Source organism: Ciconia boyciana, chromosome 15 (assembly GCF_034638445.1).
Source record: "Ciconia boyciana chromosome 15, ASM3463844v1, whole genome shotgun sequence".
NCBI lineage: Eukaryota > Metazoa > Chordata > Aves > Ciconiiformes > Ciconiidae > Ciconia > Ciconia boyciana.
In genome coordinates this window covers 4,621,838-4,649,651 of record NC_132948.1, presented here as the reverse complement: position 1 = coordinate 4,649,651, position 27,814 = coordinate 4,621,838, and the positions used below count along the sequence as shown (strand labels likewise).

The window sequence follows — 27,814 nt, the reverse complement described above, 5'->3', positions numbered from 1 at the left end:
ACGGCCCCCACTGTGCATACGCTCACAGTTGTGTTTGAAATGGTCTGAAAAGGGGGGGGTTGGCTATTGCTGCCTATCCCCCTCCCACCCAGCTCCCCTCTACGCCCTTTCTCTCATCACTCCTTGCCACGACGCCGCAGGGGCTCTCACCTGCCCTCTTGCAAGCCAGGGGGATGCAGAGGTGGGGACCCTCCACACTGCCCTCATTGAGAGGCACCTCCAGGCCCCTTCACCGTGAGGACAGCAGGAGGGAGGGCAGAGCCCTGCCATAGGCTTAGTGGCCAGCAGTGACTCCCCTTCCTGCAGCAAGGACTTGCCTCTGGACCCCGGTGCAGACGCTGTGGTGTGCACCTGCTGCAGCCCTTCTCTCCCAGCCCAGCCACCACCTCTCACAGGGACATCCAGGCTCCACATCATTTCAGCGTGCATATTTATCGCTTTCCCCCCGCAAGACATGTATTTGAATTTACTGTTGGTAAACATAACCACAGGAGATGCGAATATGTGCTGGGGAAGCATAAATAACTCCACACAGATAGACACACACACACAGACAGCAAACACAGACACAGTTCACCAAGGGAAACCAGGAAGTGCAGAGCACGCCCTGAGGCTGCCACCAGTCCCAATGGCTTTGCTCTCATCCACCAAGCCAAGAGGATTTCTCCTGCTCTTGCTTTGCAGCAGCTGGTGGGAGAATAAAGCTGGGGAGGAGGAGTCTAAAGTTGCAAATATCCCATGAAAGCATCATGGCAAGTCCTGGCTCTGCAGTTTCCTGCAATCATCTCCAAGGAATGGTTCCAGTTGTAGGAAGTTGCAAGTCTTTCACAGTGTGAAAGGGTGGAGGGGCATGGGGACCACCATGAGGGAGGAGCAGCAGGTCATCTTGCAATGTCCCAATTGCAGCCAGCCGATAAACCTTCATGTGGGAACATCGGGGCTAGATGCTCCATCTAGGTCCTCTTCTGCCCTCTCTAAGGTGCTGATTCTTCTTTAGCTGAGAATAATCTTCAACGGGACATCATGCGAACAAACTCTGCAACCAACAAAAAAAGACAGCCCTGAAGCAGAAGGCATCCATGGTTCCCAACTCGGCTCTCATTCCCTGGAGACAGCATGCAGCCAGGGTGAAACTGAGAGTCCACACAGTGCCAGCAGGTCTGTGCCGCTCCATGACTGGCCCTGGAGAGCTCACACAAAATGGGCTTTACTCCTTGAATTAGATATGGTGATATGATCCCACTAGCAGGTCAATTCATTGCCTCGGACTCCTTCCCAGCCAGTCTTGTTTGCACAAGCAACTCCTTGGGAGACACTACAGCAAGTGTTGTCTCCCTTTACTGTAACTTCAGGGAACCTTGATTTATAATTTTGGGAACACAGTATGATTTCTTAGTAAGCTTGCCATTTCACAGAGACACCAGTGTGGGAAAGCACTGGTGTTTTGGTAGGTACCAGCATTTTTGTAGAGAAAAGTTTACTATGATGGACTTGTTTTTAAAGATACAGGTTAACTGTAAGGATACCCTGGATCTATTTCTTCACTACCCTGCAGCTTGTGAAGTCCATTACAATTGTGCAAATTGAGTGTAAATGCCATCAAATATAAATGTATTTTCATTCTGCACTTGAATTGCTGAGGAACTAATAACTCTGCAAAGAGGAGGGCAGTGGAAATTACCCCCTTGACTTCTCATTTTCCATTGATGGACCTGTCCTTTGACAACGAAAGCAGTAACTCACAGAGAAAATGATACTGGGATAGCATTTCATGTATTTTAGCTGTCTAACATAATTTAGCTGTGGGAAACAAGGAGAGCTACTGTCATGTAATCAGCCAGTGCATTAGAACAACTGCAGCTACCAAATACTTTCTAGGGAGACACTTCTAGTTTTTTAGCATTTTCAAAGCCTTCAGAAGCTTCAGTAATCCTGAGGACTGAGACTCCTTGTCATGTAGGAAACCCAGGAATACCTCCGAGCCAAAAAAATTACGTCAATTTTATTTTAATTCTGTAGTTCCGTGCTTCACCCTTAGTGCGAAGGGACGTCTGGATTTGCATTAGGAAAACAAGCAGCCTGCCATGCTCTCACACCTTCCAGCTCTTATATCTGCTTGGCTGTCTGATATCAACTGGTTCCCTTGCCAGAAACCCTGAGCTCTATTAATATTGCTCCTGCCATGGCTAATGGCTAGGATAGTAGCCTAACCATTCTTACTTTTCCAAGTCCTTCTGGCATGAAAAGTGGAAGAAGAAATTAATTATCTCTAGGATTTAACATGACACTCTAGATCAGATATCTGCAGTCCTAGCGAGCACATCTGGCACGCGACCATCTTCTGGCATAAAGGGACAGAAACAAATTCTCTATAAACCCAGATAACAAGGTGAGCCAGAGGAAATGGAAGGTGCAATGCATTCTCCAAACCAATCCAGCCTCCTCACAGCTCTTGCAATAGATTTAACAGAAAGGCAAATGCCCCATAAAAAGAAGGCTGGCACAGCATGTGTGCACCAGTATCTGCTTCTCTGTGACAGGACATATCTCTTACCATGACAGAGTTATGGAGACCCCATTGAAACTGAGATGCAGCAAGAGATGATACACAAATGAACACTTCAGCTGAGGATTTTCCTGTGGGGGCCAATGTTCTCCATTTTCCTCAGCTGACTAGGAAAAAAAAATCTTGTTTTATTTTTTCTCCATACTTCAGATACCTGGGCCCTGAGCACGCAAATCTTCCCTTCCACTTCCGCCTCTGAGCTGAAACTCTGACTCACACCAGAGCAGATGGAGAGGGAGCGTTCATCCCTTCTCACCTTCGAAATCAACACGCCCATCTCCGTTCAGGTCCACATCCCGGATGATCTCTTCAATATCCCGATGGCCCACCTGCTGCCCTAGAAGCTTCTTCATGGCTTCTCGCAGCTCACTGGTGCTGATCTCCCCATCACCATTGGTGTCAAACTGCAAGTACAGGAAAATACCAGCAGGGAAAATACAGTTAATGGAAACGGATCTTGCTCTGGATTGCATTTTGTATTGTCCTGCTCCTGAGTGCCCTATTTTTCCTGCATTCCTTTCATGTCCTCCTTTTCCTCCTTAGGGTGCCTTTTGGACCCAGTCTGTCTTTTCTCCTCAGAAACCCCTCGTAACTGCTGTGTCTGCACCAGCTTTCCTCTTCCTTGCCTCAAGAGTTCCCTTATCTTAGTGACTTTCTCTGCTCCTCACGTGTTTCATGCCTGGCTTGGCTCTTCCTCTGTCTTCCACTGTGCTTCTCTCTCCTCCTCCTCTTCTCTTCCCCAGTGGGTTTTCTCTCTTTCCTGTCTCCTGTTGCTCACCTCTCTGGGGGGCACGCAGTAGGGAGCACTTACCTCTCTGAAGGCATCGCGGAGCTCTTTTACACCAATCATGTCTGCAGTTTCTGCTAGCAGCTTTGGTCCCATCAGCTCAACAAAATCTTCAAAATCCACATGGCCACCCACTTGGGACAAGATGAAAGATTGTGTGTAAGCACTCCATACGTTAGCCAAGCGCAGCTCTCACTTTGCACTTCTGTGTGCCCCAGAGAGGGCTTGGTTCTCCAGGAAGCAAAGCACAGAAGGTGCAGGACAGCGGAAGGAAAAGCAGAGGTAGTTTTACACTGTCTTTGCATTTTCTGGATTGTGGGCTAGGCAGAATGAGCCCAAGTTATTCTATCTTAGGCTGCCATGGGCTGTCACATCCTTATGGCATCACGTACTAGGTATTAGAGGCTTGATCATTCTAGTGCTTATAGCAACCCTCTGCCGTGCCTGTGCCAAGGGGTACAGCAAGGGCACAGCATGATGTTCCTGCATGGTCTGGGCAGTGCCCTGCAGCAGTGGTGGAGTCTTGTTCTATTAGCAGTGGCTAATGTATGTCCAACTGTTTATTCATCGTATTAGTCCTTTTTCTTGTTTGTCCCCTATCTGAACGGTGACAGTAACACTCTCAAATTCCTAAGCACTTGTGTGCCAGGGTTATCAGCTGCTTTTGTGTGTGACTGGTTGCATATGTCACAACTGTTTTCCTTCCCTTGACCAAGTAACTTGTCCTTTTTACATCATCATGTGTCAGAAATAACATGCACTAAATATCCTTTTTCCCACCTGGCTGAGGGTAATACCCTGCACTGCCACAGACAAGAGGCAACAAAAAATCATGGTGAAAGACAGGGGACACAAACACAGCTACAGTGAACTGGACACATTTGTCACATTTTTCTATGACTCCAGCAGATGCTCCTATCTGGCACTGCCAGCACAGCTCGCTCACAGCCCATCCCCAGGCACACAGCAGATCCACAAACAACCACCACAGAGTGAACAGCCCATCCATCACCCATCTGACCACAGCATCTCCATCTTCCCAGGCTCTTTCTTCAGTCTGACACCATCTGACAACAGCTTTGGTATGACAACACCCACAACCTGTGCACCGATGTCTAACTGCCCACATCCAGGGCAGTTTTATACCTGACAGCATAAGCACAAAGGACAACCCTTCCACTCACTGTTCCCATACAGCACAGTCCGCACAGTCCACACGGTCCCTTTGATAAGCAAAAAACAAAGGCATCAACTTCTAGGGACCACAAACAAACAGGAGAGATGATAGGGAGTGAAAATGAGAACCAAAAGGAGGGGGGGGGAAATCCGAAGGAAAAGGGACAGCAGGAGGCTGAGAGAGCCCGAGGCAGTGATGCAGGGCACAGCAGCAACAGGGAGGTATAGCTGTGTGGATATTACTCACGGTTCATGTTGATCTGCTGGGAGAGCTCTATTAGCTCCATTTCAGTAGGCATGTAGCCCATGGTTCGCATGCAGTTCCCCAGGTCCCTGCAGTTAATAAACCCATCCTTGTCTTTATCAAACTCCTTAAAGGCTTCTCTTAATTCTGTGGGAGTGGATCCAAAAAGAACAATATTGTCAGTGACAGCTTGAAATACCTTTTCCAAGAAACCTCCCCAGAATCAGCAGCACTTTATGAGGCCAGACTCCCTAAGATACTCCATATTTTCCCAGCAGATCTCCCTGCAAAGAGGCAATGACTGGAGCAATATTAAGCTCTTCTATCAGCAGCACTGCTGACCCATTCCTTACACAAAAGCTTGCTCGGACTACAAGTGTCACAACCTGATCATTGCTAAACTGCACTCCCTAAAGAAACTGAAACTAGTAAGTTTTCCCAGCTGTTACCCCTGCACTATGTTATATAGCCCTCAGTGTAGGGATTAGCAGGTAAAACAGCTTCCCTGGAGCCATACTATTGTATCATGCTCTACAACACTTTCTGTGGGAGCTGGGGTGGACAGCAGTTCCTTGACAGCCAATATCCCATTACTTTACTTATCCTCCCACCCTGACGAAGCTGGAATGGATGCAAATTCCTTCACAGTCAGCACTCTTGCAGTTCTACATATTATTTCTTTTGCTGCGGTTTCCAGGAATTATTCCAGTAATCATCTCCCTTGATTTGCCCCAAATTATTTTACCCCGTGGGGGCCAACCTGGAATGGCCAGCCAGTAGGTTTTCACTGGGCAGGGAGAAAGGTGACACAGAAGGAGCGACAAATTTTACCTTCAATTTCTTCTGGACGCAGTTCTCTATCCTGCAAAAAGAGAACATACTATGTTAAAGCTGTTTGCTTGCCATAAACACAGTTTCAGAATAGCACTTGTTGGTGCAAACAGTTCTGGGACAAGCCAGAAAGTGAGAGAAGAAACAAGAAGGTGATGACATGTTTAATACCATCTACTGTCTAGCAAGGCTTCCCAGCTCTCCTCCCCAACGGGAGGGGTGTTAGCCTGCACACTTTTCTGTGGAAGCCCCTCTCCCTCTCGTCTGCTGGACAGGGCAATGACAGGTGCTCCCCCAAAACAGAAGAGACCTGGGCCAGCACAGCAGTACATGTGGCCTCCCCACCTGATGATACTATGAGCACCTTCATGAAGCTCCTACATCATTCCCCAGCACCAAGTCCTGGAGCAGAGACTGTCCCTGCAGGAGTTATGATCTCCTCTAGAGCTCTGATGGTATCTCCTACCGCAGCTCCCACTGACACAGCCAGATCAAAACAGCTGGAAGCAGTCCCTGTAACCAGCAGGTCTATACCATCGTCTGCTTGGATCACTGCTTGATCCCTGTCCTCTGGCAGGACAGCGACAGCCACGTCCCAGCGCCATCTCCTACAGTCAGTCCCCACAGAAAGGTAGGAACTTCCCCCTTCCCCCCAGCCTCAACTCCATATACAAGCATTTTGAAACCAGGCATGAAGGCAGACACACAACATATACATCATCAAGGTCATCTACAAACAAAACAGGACAAGGATTCACCATGTTCAGGAAACACTGCAACTTCAAACATCCAATTTGAATTTCTTGGAAGAAGGGGAAGGATATAAAAGTGTATAGGAAAATTCCAACACTGCACCAGGAAGAAGAGATGAGCATGGAAATGCACTGCTTTCTGGTTTAAATGCCCTTTCTAATTCCTCTCATGGCTCCCAGGCAAATCCAAAACATCTGAGAATTTGGAAACACAGAAACACGATCTCTTTTGTCGTCTCACTCTCAGCTTTTCCCCTCAACCATGGGGAGTTTCTCCTTGCCTTCCAGGTGTCCTCCAGCCTCACCACACGTCCCTGGAGGCGGTGCCCTTGATCAGTTTGAGAAGGATGATCCTTTGCTATTTAACCACAGGCTCCTCTGGAAACTCTAATGGCAGCTGCTCAGAGTGCATAGCAAACTAGGACACACACTGGTTTACGTCTGTGCAAAAGTGGGCTGTGCCAGAGAAATGACCAGCTTGCCACTCATAACCTTCCCAGAGGCATCTCTGTGCTGGATGGAACTGTCGGAGCACGCTGGCTCTGCCGTTTCATCCTTCACAGACCTGGTATTTTCAAACATGTCATCCCATTTGTTCTGCTTTCATCAACACCAAGTAATAAAACAATTCAAACTCCTTAGACCGGATGCAGGAGGCATTATTGCCCTCCTGCCTTAGATAAAATAGCAGATGAAAACCAGCCATAATCAGTGCCAACACCTTGTGCACCTCATTGCAGAGCTCGCAAACATTAATCCCTGGAGATACTGCTGTGTGCCAACAGCCGGCTCGGCGCAGCAGCAGATGCAGGGGTATGATTACCACCGCCACAGTGCAAAGGGTGCCGTGACTCACCCGTGGTAACTGCTGTCTTGTGAGAGTGGCTGGGGTAGGACCCAGGCCTTCCTCCAGCACAGTCGTCACAAGACCATCTTCCTCCTCGCTCACTGAAGACCATGTTGCACCTGACATGACTGACACATGTCAGAAACGGGGGCTTCAGCACCGGCTCTAATTTTGCACACCAAGGCATTTGCGTTTGCAGGGCTCTGAGCATATCTTTGCACATGCAGATTCTACCATCAGAGAGCCACAGACTGCGAATGCAAAAGGAGGGGGAGGGTTTACGTCCCTCCAAAAATCTGACTCAAGTGATAACTAACGTCATGAAGAGGTTTTCTGTTTTAAATTTGAAAGAAGATCCCCTAAAATGATAAAGGAGGAAAACTGCTTGGGACGAAATGGGCTGAATCACTCTAAAGCCTTTGGAGAACATATGGAAAGAGGAATAAAACTATTCAGAGAGTTTAGATCCTGGATATGAGCAGAGGTGACCCTCAGAGAGTCCATTATGCATAATGGTCTTACCGTCATTTATTTCTGTTCTATGCCCAATAAATCCTGTTGGTCTAGAGAGTCAGTAAAAGTAAAGCTGTTTATCAGATGCACTTATTCTACATCAGGGTAGTTAGAGACATCACTAATCCTATTTTGGAAACTTCTTATGGTGCTGTGAGTTTCCAGGGCCTAAACAGAATGGATACCTGTCCAGCTGTGTGCCTTCCACTAGAGAGCTGGACCTATCTCCTATGTTGGGTAGCTCTGTGCTTGTGTGAGAATATCACGTTTTGTGTTTTACTGAACTGGCCCAAGGAATATGTGATCACTTAGCGGCTGAAGGTTAGGAAGAACAAAAGCTATTTGATAAATAATGACAAATAATGACTCTTTTTTGGGTTGTTGCTTGAAGAAGAGGTTTCAGAGATGAAGATCTAGGTGTCTCCTACAGCTGTAGATAACCATATTAACACACAAGTAAGACAGAGATTTCTTACAGAGGCAAGAAAGCTCTGAGTCTCAGGTAACTGGGGTGAGCTTTGTTTCACCAGAAGAACATGGAATGCACTGGCTGAATATCTGACAATGCACATATTCACTCATACGTATCCATAAAAAGTGTGTTAATAATATGTTTGTGTATGTCTTTAAATTCATGTTATTGTAGGAATGTTTATGTGCAAAAATATGTTTTACTTCTTGTAAAGATACAATACTGGGGTGCGTATTTCTGTATATTTAACACGTCCAGGTATATACATTTGAATTTACATACAAACACATATTTTTATTTTTTGTATATAAATGCATACATTGGATGCATATGAACACACAGTTGCAAATAGGTGTGACTGGGGATGGACGTATGTAGTTTTGCTATTTATCTGTGTGTGTATGAGTAATAGCATTTGGTAGTCTGGCACTATTTGCAAATATGAGGACAGACTGATGTTCTTTGGTTTATTTGGCTGGGATTGCTGCAGTGTCGGGCTGTGTATGATAGCGTGTAAGAGATTGTGTTTGGGTATCTGTGAGGAGGCAGATGCATGCTTATTTCTGCTGGTACTAGTGTGCTCCCTGTGAGCTGATAGGAACAGTATCAAATATGGGCATCTCTGTGGGACAGCTTGTTCCCAATATGGATGCCCTGATTTGCATTTAAGTGGCTATTTAGGCCTTAAATGCTAATCTGAACCTCTGTGAACGAGATGTGGATGTCTTGCTGGAATAACAGCTTTGAACACTGGACTCCTCCTGAGTCCACATGATTATCTAAGTCCTGAAGTCCTAAGTCCTTCTCCTGGGTCCATATGATTATGCCTACTTGAGTGTAGGCTTGGATCTATCTTCCATAGCTGCATTTTTAGAATCCTCCTTTCTTGGTGTTTATGCATGGGGTTATCTCTGCACATCCTTTGGGTTAGACATTTGCCTTGTGATTGTATTTGCACTTGGAGCTGGAGCCGGGATGCTCGAAACCCAGGGCCAGGGGTTACAGAGCTCCACGCAGACGGAGCATGCGGGCAGCTCCGCATCCCCGGCTCGCATCCACGTGGCTTTGTGCGTGTCTCGCCCGGCTGGGTGTAACTTACGTACAGGCTGCCTGTTTTCTGCGAAGCCCTTCCTCAGGAAGATGCATGCTGGCCCCAGCAGGTTGTGCATGACGGCGCAGTTCTGGGCCAGCACCATGAGCGGACCCTGGTACTCGCAAGCCGATGGCCCCTCTTCGCTCGTCTGGACAGCCTTATAGCACGTCTTCTCCTCATGGCGGATCTTCCCAGCCAACCAGCAGCAAGCAAACAACACAACAGAGGGTGTTACCTCCCCGTCTCGCCCAGGCGTTCCTCTGAAGTTTTACTGAACCACCTCGCAGAGACATTATTGCTAAATTTCCTTCATCTGGTCCACGCTGCGTACCCCCCACCAGCCTATTAGGATTTGTACAGAAGCAGTAAGTCCAGGAGTTCATGTTCAAAAGCTGACAGAAGTACAACCAACCAGGAGAATTTCGCTTTGAAACGACATCAAACTCTCAGCACTGCTTACATCTACCCAGACAAAGCCCAAAGGGCCACGCTCCCACTATCAGCCCCAGAGTTAACGATCCCTTGAATGAGCTGCAAAGGGCGAGCACATTCCAACCTAACAGTACATGTGCCAGCCTGTGCCCAGGGCAAAGCTGCAGGCAGAGCCGAGTCGGCCAAGGCATCCCCAGGAGACCAGGCAGCGCCGGCACAAAGACCCTGCGTTAGACTCCGCGTTACATTTCAGCAACACAGCATCACACGCTTTATAATATTATTAGAAGGCCGTTTACAGCATCAGGTGGCTCTGCCAACCGCAGGCTCAGACTCCCCGTGCCACTTCTAATTAGTTACCTCCTCAGGGTCTCAGGCAGTTACTGCACTGGCCTCTTCTAATCACTGACAGTCCCAAAGTGGAGATCAGGCACAGGCACAACATTTTTGTCTGTTTGCATTTGCACATTTTCCTAAGTGCACACGTCCTGCTAAGCTCGGGCTCCAGAACAGAATCCAGCACTGGATTTTATAAGGAGGCACTGCTTTCCTTTTATAGAAATGCATTTCCCTGGCTCTGCAAGAAAAGTCTTATCCTGATATTCCCATGCAGCTATAAAAAGCCAGCACAACCCACAGGACCCTTGGTTTTATAGAATAAACATTAATCATACATCAGATTCCTCTTCAGGAATTATTCCACTTTTACAGCCAGTGTTCCCAGGGGAGATCAGAGAAGCTCTGTCAATTGTCATTGTCTCTATTAACTCTTTCCTTAAAGCCTGAGGTGCTTTTTCAGGCTAAAAGACCAGATACACACACACGCCCCATTCATACTTGTCCGAGTCTATTGTATCTATTTGCTGTGTCTGCCATGTCTTATTATATTGCACACATGGTTTGTAATTCGCATTTTTGTACACAGTCTTACACCAATCTGCTCATATATAATGTCATGTGAATATCAAGCACCAAAACAAAAACAACTCAAAGAGCAAGCCATGGAGAAAGAAAATGATGAAGCAGAAAAGCATTTTTGTTGCAGTCATGGATGAGGAAGAAATCTATCTCTGATTAAATCTGACACATAGGACACTTGTCCTTAAAAACCTGAAAGATGAGCATCCGTCCACAAATGGCATATTACTAGCTCAGCTAAATGTCAAGGCATCTGTGTTGAACTGCATAGCTTTGTGATATCAGTGCAATGTACTTTCAAAATTATCAGCTTTATTTCCTGGCACATTTTTCAGTTTAATATACCAAATAATACGAATCACTTAAAATAGCCCACATCAGTTCTGTGTTTAATTCCAGTGAAGCCACGTGAAAGATCAAAGGCCCCACAGCCCCTAACCCTTGTTTGCTGACCCTTCCAGTCAATAGAGTTTATTACCAAGCCTCAGAGCAGTACCACAGAACGGTCATCCCATTATTTTCCTGTGCGGATAGGGATTGCCAGTTTGATGAAACAGTTGCCAAGAGCCACCAAGGATCCTGACCAGACAGCCCGACACAGTGCCAGGACGACAAGGTGCATGCCTTAGCAAGATCCCGACAGGGGATCCCTGCCCTGCTCTGCTGCTGCAGGCAGGATTTATGGCGTTCGATGTTCCCTCTGCCAGCAGCCCCCCAGGTTTCTCCTGCAAGTATCCCCACAAGTTCCCTCCACCACATTCCTCCTACATCCCAGCAGAGCCAGAAAGGGAGCTGTGATATGGGTATGGGGCAAAGCAACGTCACCCACCCGTTACAGGGGAAACAGCAGCGTGCACAACAAGGAAAACGCAAGGGCAGGACTGGGGAGCTCAGGCTTTCCCTGTCCCTTCCCCGAGCAAAGGACCACTACGCTTCCTGGCTGAGTCTGGCCCTTTGCTGTCAGACCAGCAGATTGTGGAGAGGGAAGAGACTGGGCTGATCTAGAGGTGGCTGTAGTGATGGTGAAGGGTGGCAAAGCGAGGGACATGGATGCCAAAGCTTTCCCTTTCTGCACAGCAGAAGCACAACAGGATTCACCTCATTTTCCCGACTGGGTGTCAGAGGGACTTTGAGGCGCAGCAAGCCCAGAGGGGCCTCTTCATCCTCACTGCAGTGCCTCTCAGAGGGAAAGGCAGCCAGGCTGGCCGCTGGGATCACTGGGGGGACGCTGTGGCAGTGGGAAAGTGAAGCTGCCAACAACAGATGTTGTGGAGCCAAAGCCTGAGCATTGCCACCAAAACAGGCAAGGTACCTCCGCGTCAGCCAGTTCCAGACCAAGCCAGCCGATGCCTGGGAGGGACTCCCAAATTTTGGGTTGAAATCACGTATTCAAGAGAACAGTCTGTCACCCAAGAGCAGCTTTCACACACGTTGTCTACAGTCCCTCCTCTTTACCATTTCAGCAAAATGAGTTTGCCCAAGGTAACATCTGAGAAAAAAGACCGGGATCATAAAACAGCCAAGTGAAGGTGTGCAATGTTAAGACTGATCTGTAAAGTCTCCACTATAATCATGTGTGTCGTGATCAAAAGAACGGCAGAGGCCCAGGACCTGTCAGGATGAGTGCCCGAAACCTTAATTCATGGCTAGCTGGAGCAACGTCTGAGAAATTCTCTAATTCAGCTTTGCAATTTTCTCTCTTTAGTCCTGCCATCCCAGGCCTTCTAACTAGGCACAAAGTGCATTATTCAAAGCAGCTTTTAGGAATGAAAGCATAAATTACCTAAAAGACTGACGACACAGAGCTTCTAAGTTCTTGAATCCATTTTGATTCAAGCAGCCTGGCCACACGTCAGACTTTAATTGCAATCGCCTTGATCATGTTGAGCACAGCTGCAGCCAACTCCTTTTATTGCAAGTTGGAGGCGACCTACAAGCAACCAAGTTGGTTTTTCATATGTGCAACATTTGGGTAAACCTCAACTACTTCTGCCCCTCCCTGAAGGTCACCCTGACCTAGGGGCTGGTCTCAGCACTGCCTAACTGCTTGGTGATGAATTCCCTTCTCGTGTATCCCAGCCCCCCCGCAGCAGCACTGTGCCATTACTGGCTTTGTTTACAGCAGACAACATAACAAGCAAACTGTGTTTCTACACAGAAGAGGCAAATCTCCAGCCAGAAGAAACTCCCTGCTAGGGAGGTCCTCTCCCCAGCAGCTCCCTCCCAGGGGAGCTTTTCCAGGTGGCAAGGTCTCCTGGGTGGAGCATCCTGATGGCAGTGGCGTTTTGCTGTCGGCAAGGTCTCCACAGAGGTAGCTCCTCATTGCAATACTTCGGATGCCTAGCATAACCTTTTCATTTACGAGGAGTGAATTGCATAGCTTTTTGCTGAGTTATTACATTTGCAGCAATGCTAAGTGAGAACCGTGCTGCTGACAGGTACACAGTGCTGCAAGACCTTCCTCAGTCAAACAAGAAATATTTCTGGGGCACGTCGTTCCCATTTCAATCTAGTCCCTAACAGCAGAATTGTTCCTGAATCTAATTCATCCTGGGATCACTGTAAAACCTCAGCACAGAGCAGACCACAGGTCGAAGCCTGACAGATACACATGGCAGCTCGCAGATGAAGTCCAGCTGGGCCCAAGCATGTAGACATATGGGCCGTGCTGACATGCGACATGATGCATGAACACAGAGCCAGGGCCCAGTGTATCCACTCACAAACAGAGGCATGGACAAACAGATCACAGGGAAAAACATGCTTCTGTACCCAAACACATACCAACAAAACTAGATGTGTGCATACGCAAGGATGGGTATACATAAAAATAGACGCATGTCTACATACAGACTTCTGTGAGGACATCCACTAGCAGGTATACACACACACAGAGCACCATACAAGCAGGGATGCATGTGTGATGTGCACACATTCCCCCCCTCTACACTCACAACAAACATTGCATGCCTGCTTACGCACTTCAGGATGCGTACGGAGGACACACACATACTTCAGATGGGCTCATTAGGTGTGCATATTCTTACACCCCAACAGGAATACATACAGATACACGCCCATTCACATGTACATGAATATAAGTCCCTACAGAAATGACACACATGACTAGACTCATGCAGACACCTCTCAACTGAAGCACATGCACACACACACACGAACTCACACATATACACATACATTAAGATGCCCGTACAGAAGATGTGTGCCCGCATACTGTGCACATCGACAAGCACAACCTTGCACGTACCCAGAGGACAGCTATACACACACACACAGAGCAGGACACAAGCCTGCTCATGTGCATGCATACACACACGTTTATTTACACACATGCTGTGGCACCCAGCATCCTGGGCTCTAACGGCTGCACTTGCACAAGCAGCTCTTACAAAAAAAGACTGGTGAAGAGAGCTGAACCCTTCGCACACATCTCTACGTTTCTCCCACCTCCCGTTCCCATCTGCCCACGACGTCACCCATCCCAAGAAGCAGGGCTGGAAATGCACAACGCACTTTGATTCAGGGAACATACCTTTTTTGAGAGGTTTCTCAGTGGAGACTTCACACAGTTGCCCATAATATGTTGAGTCTGCCTTTCCGGTGGACTTGGTTATAAAGGAACTGAAGCAATTGATCCCATTAAAGGTATTCCTTGGGAGCAAAGCAAGAAAGGCAGCGCCAGGCAAATCCAAACAGCTACTGGCTGCTGGGGCTTCCCTCTTCAGGGAGCTTTTTCTCTCTCTGCCTCTCTCTCTCCGTGTTTTTACTTTATGTTCACTTTCTTGAAGAGATGAAGCAGGAAGGAGAGGGAGGGGAGAGAAACAGACAGAAAGAGAGGGAGAGAGAGGGAGAGAGAGTGAGAAGGAGAGAGAGAGGGAGGCGGATGTATAATCTACATCAGATTAATGTTCAAATCCCTCCCACCCCCCCTCAATCTGCAGGCAAGATTGTTTCACTCATGGGAGAGGGCTGATTCAGGGAGAATTAAAACGGAGAGGCACCGCAAGAAGTGATTTCAGTGATGAGTTCAGTGAATCCAGCTAGTTTGGGTCCACACAGCCTCTGAACATCGCACCCCTACCCACCCCCCTTCTAACTCCTCTTGGCTTTTCAATCACCAGAGAGCTAGGCTGGCCAGAAGGCAATCCACTTAGGGGCTTGGAGCAGAGTCCAGAGCTCGTTTCGGAGCAGAAATGGACCATTTATCTGGGTGGGACCTGTTTCAGCTTATAAATACCAGCAGACCTATAAGTCCCTCATTCTCTTCCTGCCACGGTGGAAGCAAGTCTGGAGGCAGCAGTCCAGGGACCCTACAACACTCTCAGCCCCGGGATAGTAATTTTTAACCACAAGGGAGAGACCTTGAGCCAGTCTTGTGGTAAAGTTTTTCCTGCTTTCTGCAAGTAGAAATCAACTGGTGGTTTACCTGCGCAAGTCTGCCAAAGATGGGCTCACACCTGAATCCTGAATCTGAACAGCCCCAGGCTAGATAATGTGGAGCAAAGAATTTGGACATCAGATCCATCCATTCCATTTCCAAGCACCCAAGTCCTGGAATAAATAAGAGGCTCCTAAACCTAGAGCCAGCTCTGAACTCTGGACTTTAGGCCTGTTGTGGCAACAGAATAATCTCTGAAAGAAGGGATGAGTCCCCAATACATTTTCCTCTGATGTCAGGCTGAGCATAAGAGCATTCAGTCTGAAAAGAGATTTAAATTACATTAAAAACTCACCATCACAGCCAGGCAACAGGATCTGAACAGGATAGTGAATGCACCCTTAGCTATGAAGCCACCACAGCTGCAGCTCTGCAGTGATAAGAAGCCATGACATGAAGAACTACTTCCTTCAAGAACTGTGAAGACCAAGATGACACTGATCCTACACCCTGTCTATGCAGCAGGCTGGCTGGACACTCAGGTGTTCAGCTGAAAGATTTCACAACTTTCTTTGCGAGTGTGGTTCCAAACAAAAGGCTCTACAAAGACCTAACCCATGGGCTGAGTACTTGCATCACATGCTTTTTTGTGCAGGAGCCAAGGACTTGCTCTCCTGGCAGCTCTAGGGCTGTAGGACAGAGAAGGACGAACTATCAATGTCACAACAAAGCAGGGATTTGTCTGCTTCCACCCTGATGATGCTGTGGCAAATTAAGTATGATTGTAAGGTGAATCAACAGTTGCTTTAGAGCTTAGAGGCTTCTTCCACCTGAGGAGATGAGTTTAGGAGTCCAACCATGACAAGAGTCAACAGCTTCTCCAGTTCTAGTCGTAGCCAGAAGTGCATGGCCATGCGTGATGGTGTTTCTTGCTCTTCCTTGTAGTAACCACTTCCCAAGAGTGAAGGCAGTGGAACAGCCTCCTCTCAGATCCCCTCAAAGCCTTCTTCACTGCATGGCCTGGGAAGGAGCTGCACAAAGGACCACAGGTCCTCCAAAGCAAGAAGCTGCAGTAGCAGATACTGGAAGACACCCCTTGTACCCAGGGCAGACTGAGAGGGACAGAGGGGATGGGGCAGCTCTGGTCTGGAAGACCTCCATAACAGAGCCCACCCATGGTGGGCTGGAAAGCGAAACTGTTCCTGAGCTGGGCCTGTCTCCTGCTGTCACAGTTGGAAGACGCCTGACACTGGGGAAATATGCAGTCACTCCTTGGGGGCTGTGCCAGCCCTGGGCCTCACAGTGGGGGATTTTGCGGGAGGATGCTGAAACTCCCAGCTCCTCTCAAGACTGTCATCTTTAGCTCTATTTCTCTTTTCCCTCTTAAAGCATCTAATGGGAGGCTGATCTACCCTCGGCCAAAGTGCTGGTCGTTAATAATGTCCTCTGTCAGCTGGAGCCATTCCCCAGGCTCCTTGTTTATTGACGAAGTGCTTGTCTCCCTTGAGCAGAAGCTGCCACACATCAAGTGAGGCGCCTGGGCTCCTTCCTGAGACAAACGACTCCAATTCCAGAGCAGAGAGGAGAGAGAATCACCTCCCTGCTGCTAATGAATCTCCCCTTGACAGGCAGCATGGAGGCCAGGAACGCCCTGCAATTGAGAAGTGCCTGTCTCCCACATCCTGCTGGAGAGAGGGAGCAGAGCAAGGGAGTCCGACGTCTCCTGCCAGGAGAATCCATCACAGCCCCCAGACTGCCACGGGACAGCTTTGGAAGACAGCCGTTGAGTGTGTCTTACAGAGCTCTAAAAGCCTCTCAACAAAAGTTGAGATGGTCACCCTCTAAATATTAGCTTGTACCAGAGCATTTGGAGCCAGCCACCATGGCATGCTGCCCTGTTTGCCTGCTCTCCTGCTTTTCTTCCCTGCAGTTGCAGGCAGCTGTAGGAAACGTGCAGGGCAGAGTGAGAGGGCTGAGACCTGCTGCCAGGCTTGGCAGGGAGTTTGCAATCCAGGAAGGGGAGAGGCGATGGGAGCCCACTTGCACCAGGTTTGCAGCACAGTCACAGTCCTTTGACTCTGCAAGAACTCTGGCAGAGCTGCAAGGGGCCCAAGAGAAGAGATTGTAAACAATTTTCTTATCTCCTTATTTACCCTGAATCTCTTAAGAGCAATTGGGCAGCACATCACAATCTAGCAGACAGACCCTGCTGACCTCTGAGGAGGAAAATCACCCTCTACATTGGGATCTTGTTCCCATCACCACCATGGGCAGCTTACAAATAGGCAGGAAAGTGGAGCTGGCAGAAAGGTCATTAGAAGATTAGGTTAGAAGGAACATATTTTCCCCCTTCCTCCAACTGAGGCTGCTGTAAGAGAACAGGATGCTGAGAATAAGTGTGTCAAAAACATTTGTGTGTAGGTGCTGATCTGTGGGTATGCCTATATCTGGGGTAGTCAGTATGCGTGTGGGAGGGCTGCACATGCATGTATACTGGTTTTCCCACACTGTTCTTTGTGGCAATCACACTGTTCTTTTAAGGTCTGGGACTCTGTTATAAACTTTCTAAAAATCGGTAGGAACTTTGTGAAATGCGAGCCTTGCCTATGGGCCCACATCCCTTCCTGTCCCCTGAGGTCCAAGGTGGAGAGCAGAGACCTCAGTGGATGTGGTTTGGCACAAAGCGAGGTGTCAGCTCACGGGAAAGAAGCGTTTGGCACGTTGACTGACCTGAGCACAGAGCAGGGAGGAGGCTGGGTGACTTGGCATTGAACAGGGAGTGATTTAGGTGGTTTAATATGTCTGGATTCTTTAAAAAGCAGCAGTGCTGTGCTTTGGGCTGGCACCTTTGGCAGAAATGCTCATTCCATAGGAAAATGTTGGATCCCACCATAGCTAATCACTTGGTAGCTGCCAAAAACTTTATCCAGTGGCAGCAAATATCCAACAGCCACAACAGGAAGAACAAAAGTCAATCCAAAACTTGGGATCGCTTATCAGACTGTAGCTTTGCTTGGCAAAAATTTCCAGTGGCAGTATGGATTTGTACAGGGAGACTGTTCAGATGCCAGGCCCATTTCAGTGCACGGTCTTTCACTTGTTGGAACATTATATCAGATAGTTGTTCTTAACACTACACAAACACTGCAACAGGGCAATGTGAGTAGGTAGGGGGGTTAATCTCTGAGGGGAGTATATAGTAAAGCAGGGAAAACTCATTCCTAGCATCTTTTCACTGAAGTCCATAGTTTTACCTAAAAGCCCATTGCATGCTTTGAAGATTTAGTATTTTAAAATATGCCACCTTATTTAATTTATCCTAACAGGGCAAGAATTTTTGGTCTTTTTTTTCCTATCACAGAGTGGCGAATGCACGTATTGATTAGTAGCTTTCAAATCTGCTCCCAACCACCCTTTAGCTGGTGGCTATAGATCTGTATTTTACAAGAAACAACCCAGTCTTGTTTACTGGATGACCTCAGTTGAGCCTAAGCATTTGGAATTGTTAACATCCTCCCATTGCCAGTGCTGTCAAGTGCCTCATTTCAAAGCTCCTGACCACTGGAACATGCACAGGCATTCCGAACTTCTGCAACTGGCTTCCCTCTCTTCTTCTGTGTCGGGCTCCAGAGTGCTTTTGCTGCACATCGAGATGTGTCTTCTAACCTCAAATGAACCTTGGATGGTTCCATATTCCAGTCAGACAAGTACAGGTCCATCTCAAGGGTAGGCACCAGCAGGTATTGGCAGATGCAGTCCAGATCCTCGTCTGGGGGGAGGAATATTTCTGCAGAGAGTTTGGGAACTTTCTTTGCTGTCAGCTGTTCCAGGAAGAAAGTGTTGCTGACTCATGCTGTGCATAATATTCTCCTCCATTAGAGCAATTGGATCATATTCAATCACAAACAACAGAAAGGTTATTAAAAAGACCAAGGATATTTCCATCCCTCTCAAGGGCACAAAGCCTGGACTGTCAACTTCTGTTTAGAACAGCTTTGTCTGTAATTAGCTAGCTTTATTCTGCGTTAGATGAAAAGATATGGGAATGTGCCATCTCCTGACACCTTCCATGCAGATCTGGTCCACGTATTTTGCACTAGCCCAACTTCCAAGTCCCTGCACAGGAGATGTGTTGGCCAGAGCACAATGTGTTGTGGATATTCTCTGCTTTCAAGATCATCAATGGGCTACAAAAAGACAAGTACAAGCTTGACAGCCCAGAAGCTGCTGTGACAATTTGCCATGTATACGCAGTTCAAAGATTGTTTAAAACAAACCTTACACGGTCCCTTCCCTTTGCTCAGGAGTATGAGAATTGTGAATCACTCTCTGTCCATCTGGGACTACTGCAAAAGCAGCTAATTCTGCCCTGGCTCCCTCACCTCTTTCAAAGTAAAAGGGACAGGGGGTCAGTATTTGGCTGGCACACTGAGGTGCTACAGAAAGCGTGGCTGATTATTAGGTGAGCAGAGGCCTGGGAACCACTACTAACCAAATACTCCAAACCAACCTGTAGCATTACATGAGATAAGCCACTATAAAACTGAGGTCTGCCTCACTTCTATTTTGAGTACGGATCTGACAGCACCTTTAGAAGGATCACACTGCGTATCCCAGTATGAGATCTCTGGCTACATCTCAACACAGCTGGTCACAAACTACCTAAACCCTTTTTGCATGATTTCAGCAGAATGCAGGGGGGTTGCTGGCAATTTTCTACTTCCTGCCTTCAGCCGTTGTGACATGATGCCTTACAACATTACACGGTTGCCTGTTTCCTTCCAAGAGCAGAGAATGTATTTCATCTGTGTGGGATGAAGCAATGCTATATATTCTTTCCAAAGACAGTTGCAAGGTGCAAAGTACTCTAGGGGAGGAATGGGTGGAAGAAATATTAGAATATTGCTAACGACTTCATTCATAGATACTGTTAAGTTCATGGTCTTATGCTGGTGCAGAAAGCTACTAAAAAACTAAATATGACCATACAAGCTACGACAGCTGTTTGTCTTTATTTCTAAGCAGGGCATTTGATTGAAATTGGAGGATTACTCAAGTTCATGGGCACTGCTGTTGCTCTCTAAGGTCACAGGAATGTCAGAGGATTATTGAAAGAGAGACCAAAGTTAGCTAGGCATCTTTTACTGGATGTACACCATATAGCTGCTTGTTATTGGAAATCAATACCACTCATGGACTCATCAGGGAAAAACAGTTACTGAAGCTGGGCTGCTACAAAGAACCACCGCTAATTCAGCTGACAAACCTGCAGCCCGGCCACTACATCTAAAGCTAAACTCTTCCCTGACACTTTATTTAAACCCAATATTGCATGAAACAAAAATCAAGGCGGTATAGGTTGAAGGAATGCGCAGTGGACTATTTTAAATGATGATTAATTTATCTTTTGAGAGAAGAAAATCTTTCAATAATAAGCTGAATCTAACCAGAAGGTTTGTGTATTTCAGTGCATTAGATCATGCTGCTGTATATTTCATGAACGGAATATTTAATGAATGTTCTTTTAGCTTGGTTTTGTTTTGATGTCTTTCCATATCCTTTTAAAACAGATTTGTTTAAAAAGTAAATCACTGACAAAGATTAATGTTTGCTGGCAAACCCACTGCAGGCAGGAAGCTTATCCATTGCCCCTCAGTGATTCTGTACGTCTGGCTCCTATCCTTCAAGCTCTTTACAAGCAATAAATGTGATAAATTTTTCTCCAAGCTGAGCAAGGGGGGAGCTGAGTGGATGTGCTCAAGTGGAACAATGTTTTTCTGCGTCTGTGTCCGTTACATACAGAAAACAGGTGAGACGTACCTTGGAAGGTATGGCGGGTGTCAGCAGGCAGGGTTGTACACATACGCCGATCGTTTTTCAGCACAGGAATGCATACGCATATACAGAGATTGTTGCATAGCCACAGAGAAGACTTAGCAGAGGCTGCACACGTATGGGCTGCGTGTATACAGGCAAGACATGTATACGAAGGCTTTTTATGTCAGGCTACATGCATGGACATGGGCTGTGCCAACACATGCAGGGATGGAAGCACGGAGGCCACACGAGCCCCACGCTGGTACCCGGACCCCTGCGAATACACGCCTGGCGATCAGCAGGACGCCCGGACCGGCTCTCGCCTACGTGACGGGAACCACGGGGCTCTCCCCGGGTCTGACACACCCAGCGGGCGGCCCGGCGACCGGGCAGAGGCCAAGCCACGGCGGCACGGGCAGGCCCGGGGTGCCCAGGGCCCGCCGTGCCTGTGCCGAGCCGGGCCCGCCGGCCGGCGAAGGGGCCCCGCGGGAGGAGCCGGCCGGGCCGCGCGGCGCCGCCCGCAGCAGGGGGCGCCCTGGGGCCGCCGAGCGCGCCGGGGCCGGGGCCGGGGCCGGGGCCGGGGCCCACCAGGCGGAGCCGCTGCTGCCCCGATGTCCCGGGGGAGCCCCGCGGGAGGGTCCCCCGCGCCCCGCGGCGGAGAAAAGGGCTGTGAACTGCCGTCCACAGCGGCCTTTGCCGGGGAGCCCCGGCGGGCCCGGCCGCCTCAGCACCCGGCCGGGCAGGGCTGCAGCTCGGGGCGTACCGCCGGCTGCAGGAGTGTCCCCTGCGGCCCCGGGGACACCCTTCCCTCTCCGCGGCCTTTGAGGACCCTGTTGGGGCCGGAACAAGCCTTCAGAAGTGCCGTGAAAAGAGGAGAAAAAGTCGGGGGAGGATGCGGTGTCTCTTCTGGGTTTTTTCCCTCCCAACCTGTGCACCCACGCTCTGTACCAGCAAGCTAAGACTACGTAATGGGATCAGCATCACTATGGCAGTTGGTCATTTTGAGCCAGAAGAAGTCTGTTCACCCCAAATGACTGTGTGGATTTAACATGGTAAATGAGTAGCTGTTAGAGACTGTCCTCAGTTTGCCACGAGCCGTGACACGCCGCTGCTTCACCTGCCTTACAGCATGGTACAACACAGCACACGAGCACCTGCGCACCCAGACCTTTCACCTTCACCTTTGCCATCCCACAGCATGACACCCAAAAGTTTCCGTCGCTGGCGTCACCGCTCCAGCACAGCCCAACGCGCTGCAGCCTCCCTCGCTAATACACGGGGGCAACTGATGACTTCCAGTACTGAGCTATTAACCACTCTCCCTCGGCTGGGCTGGCCGGGGCTCCCCGGCTCTCCGCTGGCAGAGCTCCAAGCATGGTCCTGATGCAGCAACTTGCCCTGCTCTTGGGCAAAACTCCCGTTAGAATCAGCTGAAGCTGAAGCCATTGGAGGGAACAAGGTCATCCTGCGGATGAGGAGACCAGAAGGGTGAGAGGGTGGACAAGGCACTTTTTCCCTACCCGCTCCTGGCTGGTTTAGAGGAGAATGTTCTTGACACCTGCTTCCCACGCAGGCAGCCTGGGGACACATCCTGCCCCAAAACAGGGCCAGTTCCGTTATCCGGGTTAGCTGTAAGGTCCATTAAGACCTGTTAAGAAGAACTAAAGCCCATGAGTAAAGGAAGATGGAGCAGGACAAGAAAAGGAAAATGATACAGGAAACGCAGAAAGATTCCTTCCCTATTTTAATGGTAATGTGGATGCTGACGTTAAAGCAGGAATGGGAGACGGTGCAGATAGGAGAGGCTTTTAACTCCCTGTACAAATAGAAATACAAAAGCCCCTTTGGCCACAGTGCTAACAGCAGAAGCCTGTAAATATTTAATTATTCCCTATGGCATTGTTTGACCCCTCTGATCCCCATGCTACCAGAGGCAATTGACAGAAAACTGTTGGGGAATCACTTCACTGAAAAATTTAACAGTCAGGCAGGGTGTGAAAGCTAAACGGCTCTGAAAATGGTCAGGTCTCACATGGCAGGATCACTTGCAAATTAATATTGTATAGCAAAGGCCCGGAAAAAGCTCTTCTTAAAGGTGCCAGCTAGGCCAACGCTGTGGCACAGGAAGAATGAAGCAAGGAGAACTGGCGGGTTTCTGTGCCGCAGTACCTGTACAGCGCTGTGCCGCAAGCCTGGTGCCAAGCTGCTGCATCACCGCTGCCCTGGGAGTCCTGCTGCCACAAAACTGTTGCATCGCGGTCCCTGCTGCCACCGCACTGCTGTCCCAGTCTCCGTGCTGCTGTTGCTACTGTTGTCACATCAATAAACTCTGTCCTGCTGCCAGGCTGCCACCTCACCGCCATCCCGGCTGCCGAGGGAATCACTGCTCCTCTGCTGTTATGGACGTGCAAATGCTTGCTACTGCACTGTTGCTAAACTGTGTCGTGTAGCCACACTATAGGCGCTATAGGACCACCATGCTATACTGCTCTGCAGGGATGATAGCATGCTCCTTTTTGCTCCACGACACTCCTTTACCACTTGGACACTCCATCACTATCCTGCTACCAGGCCAAAATTTTATGAAACGCCCTCCCCACACTCCCTTTTCTCGCCACTTTCCCACTTTGCTGCAATATCCCACATGCATCTCCTGCCAACTACACCTGTGAGTCACTGCACTGCTCTCACACTGCACTGAGCTACCGCTGCTGCAGGGCCACTTTAAAACGGTGCTGCCTCACTAGCACATGCGTAGTATAACCAGCCCATACTCACGCTGCACTTCTGTCACCGTGTCAGTCTGTGGAGTTGCCCTCGTGGTAACTCGCAGCCGTGCTTCCAAACCTGCGGCAACGGTGGTAACATCGCACTGGCTGCCCTCTGGTACAGCGGGACGGTGCTGTCAGATCAGCACAGCCCTTTCCTAATATCACACCAGAAGTAATCACTGCTGTATAGAATAGCTCCCGTCTGGAATATTGTATTACTACATCATTAGACTGCTAAAACTCTTCTGTCAGGCTACAACACTACACAATTATCACACCCGTGCACTGCCAAACTCCTACCACATGGCACCAGTATCACATCTCTGTTCTGCCACAGGATTGCGTTACCACACCACTGTGTTGTCAGTGCTGTGTTCTCCAGGCACTCAGTGCTGTGCGGCACTGCATGCTAACCTGGTATAAACTCCACAGCAGAGTGCTTTTCTGCAGCTGCCTTGCCGACCCAGTGTGCAAACATGTCATTAGACTAAGATGACATCCTGGCTTATACTAATACATCATTACACTACCCTACATTTGTTAATTCATGTACCACTCAATTACAACATGGTAAAATGCCCTAAAAGAGTATTATTGCTTTATTATATTAGAACATCACTGCACCAATATAGCATGAGCCTAATTAATAAAATATCACTGCATCCTGTATCCTGGCAGTATCTTAGCATTCTCCTGGAGTACACACCCACAGTGCACTATATTGCTGTGCTGGTTATGTAAACACAGCACTTCTGCCTTCACTCTGTCTTTTTTTCTGCACAGCTACAAATCTGTCTCCCTCAGACACAGCCCTGTAGTCCTGGGCTGCTCCTTTTTGCTGTTACTGCAATAATGACATCCTCCGTGAAGTCATCCCTGCAATCTTTTCTGCATATCTGATTGTACCACTGTAGCGTCTGCATCTGCGACCACATCACTGCACCACTGTGGAACAACAGGGTGGTGTTCCACATCTGTAGAGCCGGGACAAGGTATACTGGTGCCACTGGACCACAGTGCTCTGCTGCTGCAGATATGCATCGCTGTGCTCCTCTCCTTCTATGTACTGCAAAATTACTGTTTTAACTGTTTCACAGTGGGCTGTGTGGGCTGGAGAGAAGTTCTTGTATTAAATAAATTGTCTGCTGAGCTGTTGCTCTCTTCTAATTACAATGTGGAGCAGACTGGTGTTACAGCACCTGCAGCCTTATACTGCAATCCTGGACACATCTGTACCTGTGACCCTGCCTTAGCCCAGGCTGGAACTTGGGCTCCTGCAGGTTTAAGTCCTTGCCTGTCTCAAAACGTTACTCACATTTTTACACAATGCTTAGCATTTGTTTCTTTACTCACAGAAACAAAATTTCCGTCATTCAGTTCCATGACAGAATTTCCACAGTTCTTATCGTTGGGCCTTTTTTCATCCCAGGATTTTGATATCACTGCAAAATTATCTTCACATCTCTCTTCCTGTAACCCGCTCTTTGTATATCCCACATTCCCCTGTACAGCCCACTCCTAAAAGCCAGTCCTAAAATCTCCACTAGATGGTCGTTCTCTCATAGTTACTTCAAACATAGCAAGCGAGAGATGAATACAGAGAGAACTGGGAATAAATAATATTATGCTCTAAAAGAAAGATGTTGGTGTTTGTTTATAAGCACTGGTGCAATGTACCCAGTGAAAGGATGAAAACTAGAATTGTATCTGTCAACACTGCAATTAAACGTTGCTAAGTTTACGGCTTTCAGAAGTGTCTTATGAGACTGGAATGCAAGCAGCGAAGCAGGTAAAATAAAGATGCCATTCAGGTACGGATTGAGTTCAAAACCAGAGAGCTTTCTGTGAGTGGAAGCCCTGGCATGGATTTGTTTGTATTTCTGACGCTTTGGGGACGTACAGCTCCATAGACTTAAAATCTGTTCTCAGATACGTCTTCACTTTCCTCAGAACTACAGGGACAGCACAAGTCAGAGCTGAGCCCACAGATTTCAGAGCCTGGTGCCGGAATATTGCTTTTTGTAACCTGGTTGAGCACCAAGCTGCTCGCCAGGCCCTTCCTTATTTGCTACTACAAAATTTTCATCTAGACTTCTGGTACACCATTGACACAGGGAAGGTAATACTCGTTCCGCATTAAACACAACCATAACATTCATAAATAACAGACTGTTGGTGAGGATGCAGAATTGTTGAGGAGAACAGATGTGGTTTGATTTTTCTCTGGAGAAGTCAAGATGAACAGAAGTAGACAACACTTCCTGACACCAGATTAAACAGATACGGGTGTATCACCTCCTTCCACCCAATTACGAAAATTCTTCTCATTCTCTCCATAAACTTAATTTGAAAGGGCACCCTGCAAAGCCTACCAAACCTGCTTTAAAAAAAAAAAAAAAAAGACCCAACGACAACAAGCCCCATAAATCATAATTCTGGTTTAATCAATCACTTCCAGGGCTGGAACTTAGCCACCCAGGCTACTGGCTTATACCTATAATTGTACTTCTGGGAGATTGCGGTTACATTAATCTTCCTGGAGATTACATCTCCCAGTAACATCCCTAAATGGCTCTAAAAGAAAATTTCGAGCCAGTCTCCCTCTGCCTTTTCATTTTCAGAGGGTAGCCCTGTTGGGTAATTTCACTACCAGAAGCAGCTAAAAGCAACAGCTTTGTACCGAAAGCGCTTGCAAACACCGAAAGCATCTGTTCCATCCTAACATAGTGACTGGGAAGGCTTCGGAATTGGGTCAGGATTTTTTTTGTCGTCCTCCCCACTACCTTCTCCTGACAGCTTCTGCCATCAGAAATGATTCATATGCCGATTGTACAGAAATGTACCATAAGGAGATGTAAACAAATACAGCAAAGCAAGGCGGGGAGCCAGAGAGATGGAATCTAATAAGTAAATACATTTTAAAAATCCGCTTCCCCGACTCTCACCCTCAGCAGGCAGAGCCACAACTTCCCCCGGCGACAGGGAAAGCACCGGCCCTTCCCCCGCCGGCACCACCGAGAGCGCCCTGCGCTGCGCCCGGCGGGGCGGGCGGGCGGCCGGGGCTGCGGGCGGCTGCGACCCGCGCCCCCTCCCCGGCGCGGAGCCCTCCTCGGTGCCGGCCCGCAGCGCGCCGGCGGTGCCGCAGCGCCGGGAGAAGTTCGGCAGGGGCGGCCAGGAAGCAGTGCATTTACAGCTGCGGGCTGCGCCCGGGGGCTCCGGAACGCGGAGCCGAAGGTCCGTGCGCGGGCAGGAGGAGGGGGCGCGGAGGGCAGGCGGGGAGGGAGGGGAGGCGGGGAGGGGGCGAGGGGCGCTTTGCCCCTTACCTGGCCGAAGACCGAGTTGAGCATGGGGTGCAGCTGGTGGAAAAGGGGGTCCGCTTCCACCGACCGATCGCTGCCGCTGGACTTGGTGGAGTACTTGCTGCTGGATTTGGACAGAGGCGAAGCGCCTTCCGAGAGCTTTAGGGACTCTCTGCTGGACCTCTGCCTGTGACTGAAGAAAAAGTCCTCCTCTGCCTCCTCCCCATCCCTGTCTGAGAGCTGATGCTGGTCCTGGGGGTGACCGTGGCTGGCGTGCGGCGGGAGGTGGTGGTGGTGCCTGGATGTCCGCACCGGTTCCTTGCCGCTGCCTCTCCTTGGACCTCCTTCCGCCGGCTCCGGCTGGCTCTCCCCCCGTCCATGTGACAGCTTCCCCGCGCCCCTCGCTCCGTCCTCCCGGGCGCCCGGGTGGCAGAGCGGCCTGCGGGCACTGGGCTCCCCGGGGAGCGGCTCCTGGCTCTGCTCCCTTCCCGCCTGCCCGCCTTGTCCTCTGCCGTCCCAGGCGCGGCTGCCGCGGGGCTGGGGCTGGGCGCCCGCCGCCCTCCGGCTCCCCGCCGCCTTCAGCAGCGAAGTGCGGGACTCGCTTTTCGCCATGGAGGAGCCGCTCATCGCGGGGCCGCTAGAGCCGCATCCCCGGCCGGGCGGAGCGCTGCCGCTGCGGGCAGGGCTGCGGCGCGCCGCTCACGGCATGTCCTGCGGAGACCCGCTTAAATCCCGCACCGCGGCCCATGTGACAGCGCAGACAAAGGCCGCGGAAGGGGCGCTCCGGCGGGGGCTGGCGGGCACCGTCCCCCGCCGGGGCTCCCCCCGCGCCGCCGCCTCTCCAGGTGAGCCGGGGCCTCCCCCCGCCGGGGCCGGGGCCGGCTCAGGCTCAGGCCG

The 27,814-nt window shown here is 49.3% G+C and overlaps 1 protein-coding gene across 2 annotated transcripts; it reads right to left on the bottom strand.

The window, feature by feature from the left end:
- Positions 1-587: 587 nt before the first annotated feature.
- On the bottom strand, positions 588-27,544 carry CABP1 (calcium binding protein 1). Of its 2 annotated transcripts, XM_072880664.1 has the most exons (7): positions 14,185-14,229; positions 9,292-9,468; positions 5,605-5,635; positions 4,777-4,920; positions 3,378-3,487; positions 2,823-2,970; positions 588-1,036 (listed from the first exon to the last, which is right to left on the bottom strand). In XM_072880664.1, the coding sequence occupies exons 1-7, from the start codon at positions 14,227-14,229 to the stop codon at positions 1,011-1,013; spliced, it is 681 nt and encodes a 226-aa protein (XP_072736765.1). In that variant the 3' UTR covers positions 588-1,010. The 2 variants fall into 2 exon arrangements, with proteins under 2 accessions (XP_072736765.1, XP_072736764.1); XM_072880663.1 differs by lacking the exons at positions 9,292-9,468; positions 14,185-14,229 and adding an exon at positions 26,942-27,544.
- Between the last annotated feature and the right edge of the window lie 270 nt (positions 27,545-27,814).